The sequence below is a fragment of the Phalacrocorax carbo genome, chromosome Z (genome assembly GCF_963921805.1).
Source record: "Phalacrocorax carbo chromosome Z, bPhaCar2.1, whole genome shotgun sequence".
Classification (NCBI taxonomy): Eukaryota; Metazoa; Chordata; class Aves; order Suliformes; family Phalacrocoracidae; genus Phalacrocorax; species Phalacrocorax carbo.
This window is the reverse complement of record NC_087548.1, coordinates 28,199,567-28,212,684: the sequence shown is the minus strand read 5'-3', so window position 1 is coordinate 28,212,684 and position 13,118 is coordinate 28,199,567. Positions and strand designations below refer to the sequence as shown.

General features: G+C 42.0%; 1 protein-coding gene across 2 annotated transcripts; it reads left to right on the top strand.

Moving 5' to 3' along the window:
• Positions 1-4,045: 4,045 nt before the first annotated feature.
• Positions 4,046-12,811, top strand: F2R (coagulation factor II thrombin receptor). Of its 2 annotated transcripts, none has more exons than XM_064438096.1 (2): positions 4,046-4,431; positions 11,252-12,811. In XM_064438096.1, exons 1-2 carry the CDS (start codon positions 4,341-4,343, stop codon positions 12,448-12,450), a joined length of 1,290 nt encoding a protein of 429 aa, XP_064294166.1. In that variant the 5' UTR covers positions 4,046-4,340; the 3' UTR covers positions 12,451-12,811. The 2 variants fall into 2 exon arrangements, with proteins under 2 accessions (XP_064294166.1, XP_064294167.1); XM_064438097.1 differs by lacking the exon at positions 4,046-4,431 and adding an exon at positions 7,057-9,486.
• The last annotated feature ends 307 nt before the right edge of the window (positions 12,812-13,118 follow it).

Sequence of the window (13,118 nt, the reverse complement as noted above, 5' to 3'; positions counted from 1 at the left end):
CTGGCTTGGTTCCTAAATTTCATTTAAAAGAGTCGTTAAAGCAGCAATCCAGATGGTAGTGAAAGAACTTCTTTCAGTGCTTTTGTAAAACTTCATCTAAGCTTGATTGTCCTCACCGTACATTTTGGAAAGGTTGCTCAGCCTCCATGGCCTTTATGCCATTGAATGTGATGGTGATTTTGCTCATGAACTACCAATTTATCTACAGAGCAAACGTGTGTACGGTAATGTGATAACTAAGAGAAAATATTTCCTACCCTAACTCTCCTTGTGACAAAAATTTTAAAAGATGGGCTGTGAGGCATTCTGGAATAGATTTTAAAAGCAAATATTAAACAAGTATTAATTCTGAAGGTGGAATAAAACAGTGTAAAGTCAGTGACAGATACATAGATCATGAGTTTAGTTGGTATACCGACCTGTGGTATTATACAAGCTGAAAAAATTATTACACTAACTAGAGATATCAATTTATGCATGGCATCAAATTTGAACACTTGACTACTTTAAAACAGCTAATCTCTAATTAAAAGATAAACAGTTCCTACGTGCTTCCATTTCTCTTCTAGCTAGTTATGTATAAGCCATTTTAACATTCCATAAATGCTGCAGTACTGATACCCTGATTCCCTTAAAACAGCTGGATGGGAAGATGAAAGCAGCACTTTACTTCTACTTCCAAAGGAGAGAAGTGAATTGTACTTGAGTATGCATTAAACACACAACCTTTTGCTTCCCTTTTTATTTGTAACAGACTTGACTAATCCCTACATATTTTTGACAAATGCTAGCTGTGTGGGTAAGTCTGCACAGATGGGATGTTGATCCTAAGACCAGACTTTTGAGGTAACACGTCAAACGCCTGGAGTTCTGCTGCTGAGACATACTAGACCCCCACAGACTTTGTTGGGAGTAAGTCACTCCTGGATATGCTGTTTTGTGTAACACTGTTAACACACGTAGTGACTGCATAGGTCTAATGCAACAGCATGTTCCTCAGTTACTTCCTGATGTATGCAAGCTTAGGGAAGCTTATTTGGTACCAACATAATGAGATGTATGAAAGGTACGGTCTGTGTGCTAGCGCTCACCTTTTCCAACCATTTCTTGGGCTTCCTGCTCTTCTAGTGCACATCAAAGAGTAATCGCAAATTTGATTTCTTCAAACTCCTTCAGAAGATTTTTCTTAATTAACTAGTTCAGTTTAGGGCCTTGTCACTGAACAAACATTGAAACCCTGCTAAACAGGACTGACCACAATGATTCCTACATAAATATAAGACTGACAGTAACACCAAGTACCATGCAAATGAGCAAAGTAATTCTGTACCCACGCACTGCTGTCCTACGCTGCTGACAGCTACTAAATAAAACAAAAAAGAAAGGATTTTTGGAGGCTGCTGTAAGCTGCAATTTAGGGTCTTCAGAGTTAGACAGGACTTGATGAAACCAAGTTTCATTCATGAAATGGTCAATGTGGAAAGACTTGGATTGCTGGTACAAAACCTGAGGAAAAAGCCAGTACAGGTGAATTGAGCCTACGCATCAGTTTTCACCACAGGAGAAAACACATCTTTCCCTGAAAGACTTGCCTTATCTCTCAACTTTGTATTCCTTAACTGGTGGTAGTGAAAAGACATTATAATTGCCAATAGTCTGTTAGCCCTGCAGTCTGCATTTTTCTACCGCATGTCTTCAGAGTTGACTAAGAGTGCTTGGCAGCTAACTTGGTTTATTTTGGGATTTATCCATTCTAATGGGGCTCTGAAGGTTTCCAAAACTATCCACAAAATCACAGAACATCTTTTTTTTTTCTTGTCTTCAGCAGGCAAACACCATCACAAGCAATAACTTTGTTCTGTTTCACTTTGCACTTAGCTGCAAACCTTCTTCTTTAGCTTTTGTTTTAAATAGAGGAGCAACACAACAAACTTCCCTCTAACAGCAAATCCAGAGTGACAGTCACATCTGATTTCAAAATGCTAATAACTAGATAGACGGCCCTTTTCCTGGAGGACTGATTTTGTCTCTGAGATATGCTTCTAACCTTATCCTTTTTGAGTAGTAACTACCTACCCCAGGCACGCTCTAGGGTAATCTGTTTATTGAAAAGCAGAAAGATGGCTCCTTCCCCAAACAGTAATGATGCAGCAATCTTACTAGATAGTTGTAGGCTTTTTTGGTAGACCAAGTGTGTTTGACAGTAATGAAATTTTGTCCTGTAACATGCTTGTACCAAAAAACAATGCTCTGAAAAAAGGTGCAAGAAATAGAATTAAAATGTGGTAACTGGTAAAAGCTTTAGAAACCATGAACTCTTCACCTTCATTATAAACAGTTTAGCTAGAAAGTAGCAAGCTGACTTGCATAAATACAGGATACAAAAATTAACTTAAATTTGGTTCCCATGTGCAGACAGAAAATGTACACACACCACATTATTCACTCGCTATGTTTATAGTAATCTAATTTACAAAGATGAAATGACATAGCCCTATAACTGTTTCTTATATCCGCAACTAAAGTACTCCCTGCAGATAAAATCTGCATTTCCCTTCCCAGCTTTCACAAACTCTGTAGACTGGTTTATCCCTCAAGCGCTGGCCCACTGGTTAAAGCTTCTTGAAACTTAAGAAATACAAATACTGAAAATGTATGCTCTTCTGGTATAACTTTTACAAATACAAATTTATTTTAAGAAAGACTGATTTTTAGTTCACTTTTGTTCACTTTTAGTTCATTTTGGGTTTAGAAATTTTTACATGTTACCTTTGGGTCCATTTATAGAGCTGTGAAACAACAGAAATGCCCAAGAATAGCTTCACTTTCCCTTCCCAAAAAGATGAAATTATCTCTGAAGAAAGTATTTTCTAAATAGATGAAGAATAGTTCATGATTAAGTATAAGGGTGTTCCGTGTGGGCTCCCTAGTGTGTTTAGGATGATAGAGCTGCAGAAAGGCTGGCCAGCTGTAAAACTTGCATTTATTACTTGCCCTTGCTCTACGCAAATTGGAGTCTCACTTAACAGTGCTATAAGTATTAAGTGTTAGGATTGTGGGAAGAACATCCCAGAGGTGTTACTGGGAACTAGTATTTTTAATCAGGAGTATTTCTTTTCCATGACTTTACTCTCAGTTAAGTGCAAAGGTCAGTGCTTCTGCAGTAATAAAGGCACTTCATACACATGAACAAGTTCTAAATAGGGCTTCCCTCCCCCTTTTTTCATCTATATTGCTGTAAACAGAAGGATGTGCAGCTGAGGATAGGGCAGCAGACCCTAGCAAACCAAAAAAAGACTTTCCTCTTGTGAAGCTTTTGACTGTGTTATAGGCCTAAGAAATGTGAAGTACTCAAACCACCAGTCGGAGAAGTATTTTCAAAGAAAAGAGCCTAATTATTTAGGCTGTAAAGTAACAAAAACATTTTCCTCTATACCTTTCATATTGGTTTCAGTTTAACCAGCCCTTGATTCGTGAGCAGCTCTGAAGGACAGAATAAGCTTTCCTGTCCAAGGCACATGCCACTGGAGCTGAGGAGTGCCACCACTCCCTCAGGCGTCCTGCAAGAACAGCCACGAGGACAGCAAAGCTGGGTAATGAATCCCTTTTAGGTTGTCCTGTATTTGTAGAGCAGTCAGCTTACTGAACCCATGCAACACAAGCAAGCTTCGGTGTTGTCTACTTTATTCAAAGCAGCTCTCTGTACTGAGGAGCTTTTCTGAATGAGCGTGATCATTCAATTACGACTAAAGCAGATATTTGGATTGCACAAACAAAATCTGGCAAACTTAGCTTAGAATAGTTCCTCGAGAATAACCCTTTGTTCTGCACCTCCTGCCCTCTCACCCTGCCCGAGCCCACGACCGCTCCCCACTTCCCAGCCGGGTGCCAGCGTTTTCCGCCGCCGTTTTCGCGGCGCGGGGGCTGCGAGGCGGGCTGCTGTGCTGCGGGGGCGGCAGGCCCTCCCCCGCCCGCCGCCCCGGCCCGCCGCCCCGGCCCGCCGCCCCGGCCCGCCGCCCCGGCCCGCCGCCCCGGCCCGCCGCCCCGGCCCGCCGCCGCCGAGGCCCGGCTCCCCTCCCCGCCCCCGCGGCGGGCGCTGCGGGGTCGGCCGGGAGCACCCCCCCTCCGCCGGGGCGGCGCGGCACGAAGGCGCCCCCGCCTCCGCTACCGCCGGAGGAAGCCTCGGCGGCCGCGGGGCGGCCCTTCCCCCGCCGCAGCCGCACTCCCAGCCCGCCGTCGCCAGCGGCCGCACCGCGTCTCGCCTGCTCCCGCGTTTCCCTGCGCTGGACGGACGGAGGGAGCGGAGGGAGCTCCCCGCGGCCGGCTCCGGCGCGGCGGCCATGGGGCCGCGGGCGCTGCCGGCCCTGCTCTGCGCCCTGGCCCTCCTCGGCTGCCCGCGACCGCCGCCCGCCGCCGCCGCCGCCCGCGCCGGTGAGTGGCCGCCCCCGGGGTGGGGGGACGGGGAGGGACGGCCGCCCCGCGGGGGTCCCCGGGGAAGCGGCGGCGTCCGCCTTGGTGTCGGCCCCGGAGCCCTGCGCCTCGGCCGAGGAAAACAAACGGAAGCCGCGTTAGTGCACGGCGTCGTTGCCCTGCTACGACGGGAGCCAGGGCAAGGGTCTCCCGCGTTGAAGTGTTAATTGGGGCTTAGGGTCGCGTTTTCTTTGGCGTTGTGAAACGCTGCTCGAGGTTTGCTCTCGTAGCAGCGGCAAGAGAAGGGCTAAACCAGAAAGTTAGCCTGGGTGAAGCAACGTCAGACGTGCTTTTTGGGAACCAGTTTTTTGAATAAAGGAAACGTCGTAGATCTGAAATACATAGATTTGAGAACGACGCAACTCCACAGGTGATGTTATTGATAGCAAAGAATGGTTTACAGTCGTCCCGTGGCTGAGGAGGCAGCCACGCAATAGAAAATAACGACGAAAGAAGCGACCCGGCTTGTGAGGCATGCTGGTGGACTTCCTAAGAAAACTGACATTGCCTTTTGTAACAACTTCAGAAGACAGAGTGCCAGCTGAACTTGTAGGTAGCATAAAGTTTGGAAGATCTGCCAGCACAAAATAGTTCAAAACACCCATCCCAAGATGACCTTCATGGTTACTGGATTAGAAATAGCACTAATAGCAACATCAGTATTACACCTGGTGAGACAATGGACCTGCCTAGGTTAAAGCTTGTCTGGCAGTGCAGGTGTTGAGGGAAGGAAGGAAAGAAAGAGAAGACACACATGCTTGCAACCTCCCAGTTTCTGGTAGAGATACAACAGTACAAAGGGCAAGATTCTGCATTTGGAGATTAGCAACAATTTTTTCCGTAAAATTCAGTTTAGCGTTTCTTTCAATTACATAGGGATCATAGCGCTGCTGTACAAATAACTTAGCCCCATGAGGTACCTGCTGGGAAGACTCAGTTCAAGCTCTCTGTACAGAAAAGGGGTGGTTAGAGGAACAGCTAAGGGGAAATTTCAGAGTGTGGCATACTTTGACTACTAAAGCAAAGGCTGAAAGGAGGCTGAGCTAGTTTTTGTAATTATGCTGGGAGGGAAGAATCAGAGAGGGCAAGTAATTTTCACTAAACAACTTTTTGGTGCAAGGGCAAGTGGGATTGCAGAGAACATAACCGTGTTTGTATTGGAAGTCTACAGAAAATGTCCTTATAAAGAAAAGGCGGGGAGGGGGATAAAAGACAACTATAACGTTAATGCTAGAAAAAAGATTGTACTGTCAGGTGCTATTCTGCCAGTTTATGGAAACATTCAAACTTGTTTTCCTGCCTTTTGAAATTCTAGTCTTCATGAAAGAGCACCCCGAATTACACTATTTATTTGCTGCTTCTTTAGGAAATAATGATTGAAATAGTTACTGTATTACATCACTAGGAAAAGAAAAATTCAAAACAAGTTACTTCCTGCACAGCAGAACTAATAAAGCCTGGCCATCTGAATATGCCTTCTGTTCCCCTTGTGCTCAGTCCCACTCTAATAATATCATTTTCCCACTGTCCCAGATAAGCTTCCCTGTTTCCTCTAGAATGTACTTAATTCCCATCACCCATGCGCTGCTGTATCCCTAGGTGTGCTCATCCCTTGCACACCTGAGGCTTCTCTCCCTACTTTCCCCTTGGTCCTTCAACATCCATGGTTCTCACCTTATGGTCCTGTGGGTGGGTGAAAAAGCAATGGTTTGGCAGCAGGTTGGCGCTAGGCGCTTGCAGATTAGCTGACCACGTGCTGATGAGGTGGCTGGCAGAGGTCTGAACCTGCCAGGACTTTCCTGCCTTGGGACACTGATAGCTGGATAGAGAGATGTTGTCATTGCTTAAAGCCAGCACCTGTGGTGAAAGCAGCTGAGAAAGGAAAGCAAAAAGGAGCTGACATCTGGTTGCAAGAAAACAATACCTCAGGAAAATGTGTTCAAATTGTAACTACGCTACTCGTGCAATACAATAATGAATTCCGTATAAACGGAGACGAGGGCTAAAGAGTATTTTTAAATACAGTATGGTGTTTGTTTTTACAAAAGCAAATAATTGACATCTCTCCTACAAAATTGTGACTTATCTTATACATGTCTGGCATGCACTTCACATTCTGCCTGTGAGTACCTAATTTATGGGCCACTGAGTAATTTAGATTCAAGATGCTTATCACTGCAGATTATACAAAGGGGAGATAAGAGGAACTGACTTTTTGTTGTAAACCAGCAGTGTGGGTGCAGCTGTCATCAGTAATGCCCAGAAATCGGTATTAATAGTTGTCTAGCAGCACAAAGGGAACGTATTTAATTGGCTTGAGTAGGAGCCTAATCTTTAGTTTTCCACCTCACAGAAATATCCCATGGGACATGACCATGGCTAATTTGTAACATCCTGTCCAGGTTTATGGGTCTACAGAAATACTTCGAAATTTTCATTGGGAGCTCAAGAGTGATTTTTACGATTGGCTGAAGACATTACATTTTTTGCCCTCTAATTCTCCTTTCACAGAACAGTATGCACAGTAGGCCCTTGCACATGAAAGTAGACATGGAAGGAAGTTATAAATAGCCTTGTGGTTAAAAAAAAAAAAAAAAAGTGTGTCTTTCTGGGTAAGCAGAATATGTGTATGCTGATCATGACACCAACAATACGTAGTACTGAATGGAAAACAGCACAGCACAGTATAGATTGTTAAAATCAAACAAGCCCAAACTTACTGAACTTTCCACATAATTTCTATATGTCCTTTTTGGAGAATCAGTGCAGAGACCACAAGCAATTTGAGTATTGTACTGATTCTATGTAACTTTTGCCTCTTAAAGTCCATATTGGAAGAATAGGAAAGTCTGTATATAGATTGTCCAGTGTCATGACTGCACACCATGAGCATTAAACGTTATTGATTTATCCCACCCTTTCTTTGTTCCTACTTTCTTAGTCCTGTTCTTTCATACCTATTTATATTTTACAAGTTCTTTGATATAGCTGCTAACTCTGTCATATCAGCAACAAGAATACTATTAGTCATAAAGATAGTCATCCACCAGGTTTGACCTCTTCCAAATGGATCAGGTGACAGCCTAGCAAAAATAGGATGATTGTTTGAATATCTGTGATCATTATACAAGCTTTACCTCTGGTTTCCTAACAGATTATTTGTATTACTAAAAATTACTCAAGCTATAGTGAAATATGTTTTAGAGACAAATTATACCTACAGCTTTAAAACAGCTAGAAAGGAACATCTGACAGATTCTGGTAGAGCTGTAGCTATGTAAGAGTAGTTTTACAATCTTTTCTGTAGAGCTACTGTACTGGCTGTCTTGCAGTATCCCAGCTTATCGGTAATGCTTGTTTCCCGTTATTGAACTTTATTGTCAAGGTTCAGTAAGATCTTTTGAAATAATATGACATCATTTCATCCTCTTCCCTTATGTATATATATCTCTAATCGTCGGCTTTTTAAAATAAACACTGACACAAAAAGAATCCAGAACCTCAGGGCAGTAACCATCTTCCTTTCTGTTTCAGAAAGCATGAAATGCATTATTGTTTTTTCTAGTCACACACAGGCACTGTGTCATACAAACATCAAGCAGCTTTCCAAAGGAAAAGAACTGATATCAGGCTATCAATCTTTTAAATTAAAATTAAATTTAATTCCATTCCATAGCAAGTTTGAGGTCTCATTGCATTTCTCCATAGAGCTGGCTTTCAAGTAGTACCTCATGTTTTCTAAGTTCAAGGTGGAGACACGGGCTGGCACACATTGGCAGTGGTGTTAACAGCATCAAAGTTGAGTTCAACTCTGAACTTAGAAAGTGTTTGCTTAATCAGAGAACATGTGGTTTTCATCAAGTTAAATTATTATTCCAGAGAATTTTAACTAAACTAAAATTATTTGTGATATGTCCTGAATTATTGTAATAGGGTTCTACTTTTAGAAAAGTTTGATAGTGGAGTAATGCAGGCTTTAAAGACTTTCATCTAAGAAAGTTGTAAATAAGTTTGCCAATATTTTAATTATATCCTGAATTCTTGGAGCTATGTTTGAGTAACTGTAAGCAATAGCTAAGACAAAGGTCATTTTTTTCCTTTAGCATATTTTCATATGGTTCTAAATTAGGAGTCACTGACGAGAAATGGGTCAGGTTACCACCAAGCACTTCCACATTAAGTGACTTAACCTCAGTCATTAAGAGTCAGTGGATCTGGCTGGTTTAATCCCTAGTGCTCAAAAGTGAAGCACTGCAGCATTTCCTCTGTGGCTTCACTGCAGTGCTGCTAGCTCAGGTGAGGCAGCACAGGTGAAGCCCTTAAAAGTTCAGGGATGCTGGGATGAGGGAGGTGCTTGCTGGAAGCACCTCAGTTACCAACTCATGGCAATACAGTTCCTGACTCCAGACATAGGTTTATCCTCCCTCTCGTCAAGTCTGTTTATATCTGTTCCCTAAAAACATGCCTTCCTCACATGAAACCATGTCACCTCTTCATTTGGTTCTTCACACTGTTCTTCAGTGGTGGAGAAACAAAGAAGGACACATAGTCCTTCGGGGACTAGGATCGTCATTGTCTCCCATTTCAGAAATTTTCCATTTTAGAAATGTCAGTGGAAGAAATATATATTCACAGCATTCAGAGTCTTGAATTCATGAAACTTGTATGTACTGGAGATACTAGAGGTACTGTTCAAGCTTTTTCTTCTCTCTTACTGATGATTTTACCATGGAGACTTGCCGCTGGCATGAGAAATCAGGGGGTTTTTATTCAAGTATGATTATGATCCTCCCAAAAGAGATGAATAGCAATGGTGTCTGTTGTGACAGATTTCTGTTGCAATCATCATTAAGTCCTGGAAATCACCTAACTATTTGATGTCAGCCACAGGTGAATGGATGAATGTCAGCTACAAGCTAAAGTTGGAGGTGTTAAATGTAACTTGTGCTGCACCTGAACTGCTGAACTAGGAGCTGACTCCCTGAGCTGTCCAACTGCTTGGACTAAACTTTTGAAGTAAGGTTAAAGATTAAGGATCTATAGTTTTGCTTTTTGTTAATGTTCTCTTTTAAATGACAGAATCGACTCTTGTATAAATTGGTTTAGCGCCCTTCTGTGTGAACACTGAATCTCACATACTTCTGTGCATTTGTGTTTCTGTGTAAGTATTATATTGTTCCCACTGCAGTCTATACAACAAGCTCCCAGGCTCAGATTGTCATCCAGCACCTTCTTTCTGGCCTGCAGAGGTTACAGTCTAGTAATTTTGCGTATGAAAATTATTATCTCAAACACTTCCTCTCTTGTCCCCTCTGCCCCCAGAACTGCACTGTGACACCACATGATACATGCAGCACAACAGCCTTAAACAATCCCCAGATTCCCCTACCACTCCTCTGACCTCACCCCACATTCAAGTCTGAATTTCACCAAAATTCAAGCAGGGCAGGACCCTTCTCCCACAGCCGGTGCACAGAGAGGTAACTGCCTGCTGAAAGCTGCAGACACTCCTCCCTTTGCCATCTTCCTCCTTCAGATACTTTTGTTTTCATCTGCATTTAAAAAAATGATTTGAATTACTGTAGAACAAATAATTGCTTCTAACAAATAGCATCTTAGACAGGTGAATCATGCCTATGTACTTTCAGCTCACTGATTTCTAAGCTAACACACCTTCATTTTTGTTTTAGTTGTCTAGGATTCAACAAAGGATCAGATGAATGATTACTTAAGTAGTAGCAACTCTGTCACTTCTGTCTGCCCATTATGTGTTTGAATTATTCTACACCTAACTAGATTAAGCCAAAGCTGAAAATGACAGTCTTCCAAAATAATTCTCCCTGCAAGCAACTTTTGTGAAATAATGTCTAAAGTAGCTCTTTTGATGGTTTGTGGGGTTTTTTTTTTACATAAATAAACTCATGCCACACACTCAACACTTTCTGACACTAAATTCCTAACTTGTTACAGCTATATTCAAAAAGCAGAGATACCCTGTCCTGACATTTTTCTTCTAGGTCACAGCCACCAAACCATGCTGCAGAAGACCCTGCCGTAGAGGGAACATTAGTGGCAGGTTTCAGAAGCACCCTGAGGGCACACTGGGCACATGCTGTCCTTGCTGATGCACAGTGTGGGCTCGGATAAGTAGAACTGGGGAAATGTTTCAGTGCAGTCTGTGGCTACCTGCCTGATGCAAGCAAAAGGTTGATCCACATCCACCTTGAAAACTGCATGTAGACTTCTGCCATCTGTCTTGATGGGGGCTGTCAGGTTGAACAGGATGTCTCCAGAGCACAGAGAAGTATCTTAGTAATTGGATGTTTTAATTGCACTTTTAACTTTTTGTTACTTCAGTGATGAGTACTTCTAATGGGAGTTTTGTGTATGAATACCAGTATTTATCCCAGCCTCTCATTTTTCACAAACTGTATGAAGGGTCTGGTGAAAACAACTCAAGGGTGGCAGATCTATTGTTGTGTTTGTGTTAGGGAACATAGATGAGATTGGGTCCTTAAGCACAGATAGAGTCCCTATCATAAAAAACTTCCATACTAAGAGATAGGAGACAAAGGAGGACACCTTACCCAAACTCGTAACAGGAGCTAAAACAAAAAGGGCTGGACTAGCATCTGTGGGCAGTCTGCACTTTGAATTAGGAATTAGCCTTATTATTTTGTGTTGCTAATACAATCTTAGCTTTTCTTTTTGAAATATGTTTTTGCTTCCTCGTAGCATGTAAATATTTCCTTATTAATCTTTATACTTTCTTTTTTTTCAGCCTTCCCATATAATGGCAGCATACCACGGGTCAGAAGTTTTGTACTCTTTTCAGGAAATCACCAGGATGATCCTATACCTACTGGAGGTGATACTGAAAATGACTCAGAATTTGGATCAGGAGCCACCAACCAGCCTGGATCATTCCTACACAAACAACGAACAAAAGTGTCCATGCAAACAGCAATATACCTCACCAGTCCATGGCTGACACGTTTTGTTCCGTCAGTTTACATGATAGTGCTTGTGCTGAGTCTCCCTCTGAACATTACAGCAATACTTGTGTTTCTGAGAAAAATGAAAATTGAAAAGCCAGCTGTAGTATACATGCTGAATTTGGCCCTTGCGGATGTCTTGTTTGTAAGCGTGCTTCCTTTTAAGATTGCTTATCACTATTCTGGTAACGACTGGGTTTTTGGACCTCAGATGTGCCGTTTCATCACTGCTGCCTTCTACTGTAACATGTACTGTTCAATAATGCTTATGACAAGTATAAGCTTCGATCGCTTCTTAGCCGTGGTATATCCCATGCAGTCTCTAGGGTGGCGTACATTAAGACGTGCCTCCTTGATTTGTTTCATCATATGGCTTGTAGCAATAAGTGGGGTTATACCTTTTCTTGTCAGAGAGCAAACAGTGGAAATACCCAAGTTAAATATAACTACTTGCCATGATGTGTTAAGAGAATCTGAACTTCATGGCTATTACCTTCACTTCTTCCCCATCTTCTCTTCTTTTTTTTTTGTAGTGCCGTTTATAATTTCTACTGTCTGTTACGTGTGTATCATCCGATGTCTTAGTTATTCTACCGTTGTTGCAAATCAAAGTAAGAAAACACGTGCCTTGCTCTTGTGTGTGGCTGTTTTTTCTGTTTTTGTTATTTGCTTTGGACCAACGAATATCCTCCTATTAATTCATTATATCAATTTTTCTTACAACAACAGGTTAGAGTATCTCTACTTTGCCTACCTACTGTGTGTTTGCATCAGCAGCATTAGCTGTTGCATTGACCCCTTTATTTACTACTATGCTTCTTCTCAGTATCAGAGACAACTTTTCAGCCTCTTCCATTGTAAAGAGACTTTCGATCCTAAAAGTAGTAACAGCAGTGGCCAGTCAGTGTCTACCACTAGTAGAAGGGGTACGTGCTCTACTAATGTGAATAACAGTGTCTACAGGAAGTTACTAGCAATGCATTGAGATAATATACTTTACACATGCTTAATTTTTAGACAATTTCAGACAAAAAAAAGGCTATTATATCCAAGAAATGCGAAACGTTAAACCAAGTTGTTGTACAATACGTAAGTCTATGGATTCATTATAGTAATGCACAATTCAAATTATAACTCTGTGTATGTATATATATAGTATATGTAAATAGGTTAATGTAGAGGAGAAAAGTAATTTCTTAATAATAGTTTTTGAGTGTTTTTCAAATAAACTCCTTATTTCAGACAAATCCTTTGCATTGTTAGTTCAGTTTATTGCAGGAGTTTTATGAAATGCCATTTCAGGATTTTTGAACTGTATCAGGTTGATTAAATTCTTACCTATGTAACCACTCCATTGTCATGGTTTAACCCTAGCCAGCAACTAAGCACTATGCAGCCGCTCACTTACTCCCTGCCCCAGTGGGATGGGGGAGAGAATTGGAAGAGTAAAAGTGAGAAAACTCTTGGGTTAAGAACAGTTTAATAATTGAAATATAATAAAGTAGTAGTAATAATAATATACAAAGCAAGCAATGCACAACACAATTACTCACCACCTACCAACTGACACCCAGCCAATCCCCAGGCTATGTTTGCTGTGCCCAGCCAACTCCCCCCAGTTTATATATTGAGCATGACATCATATGGAATGGG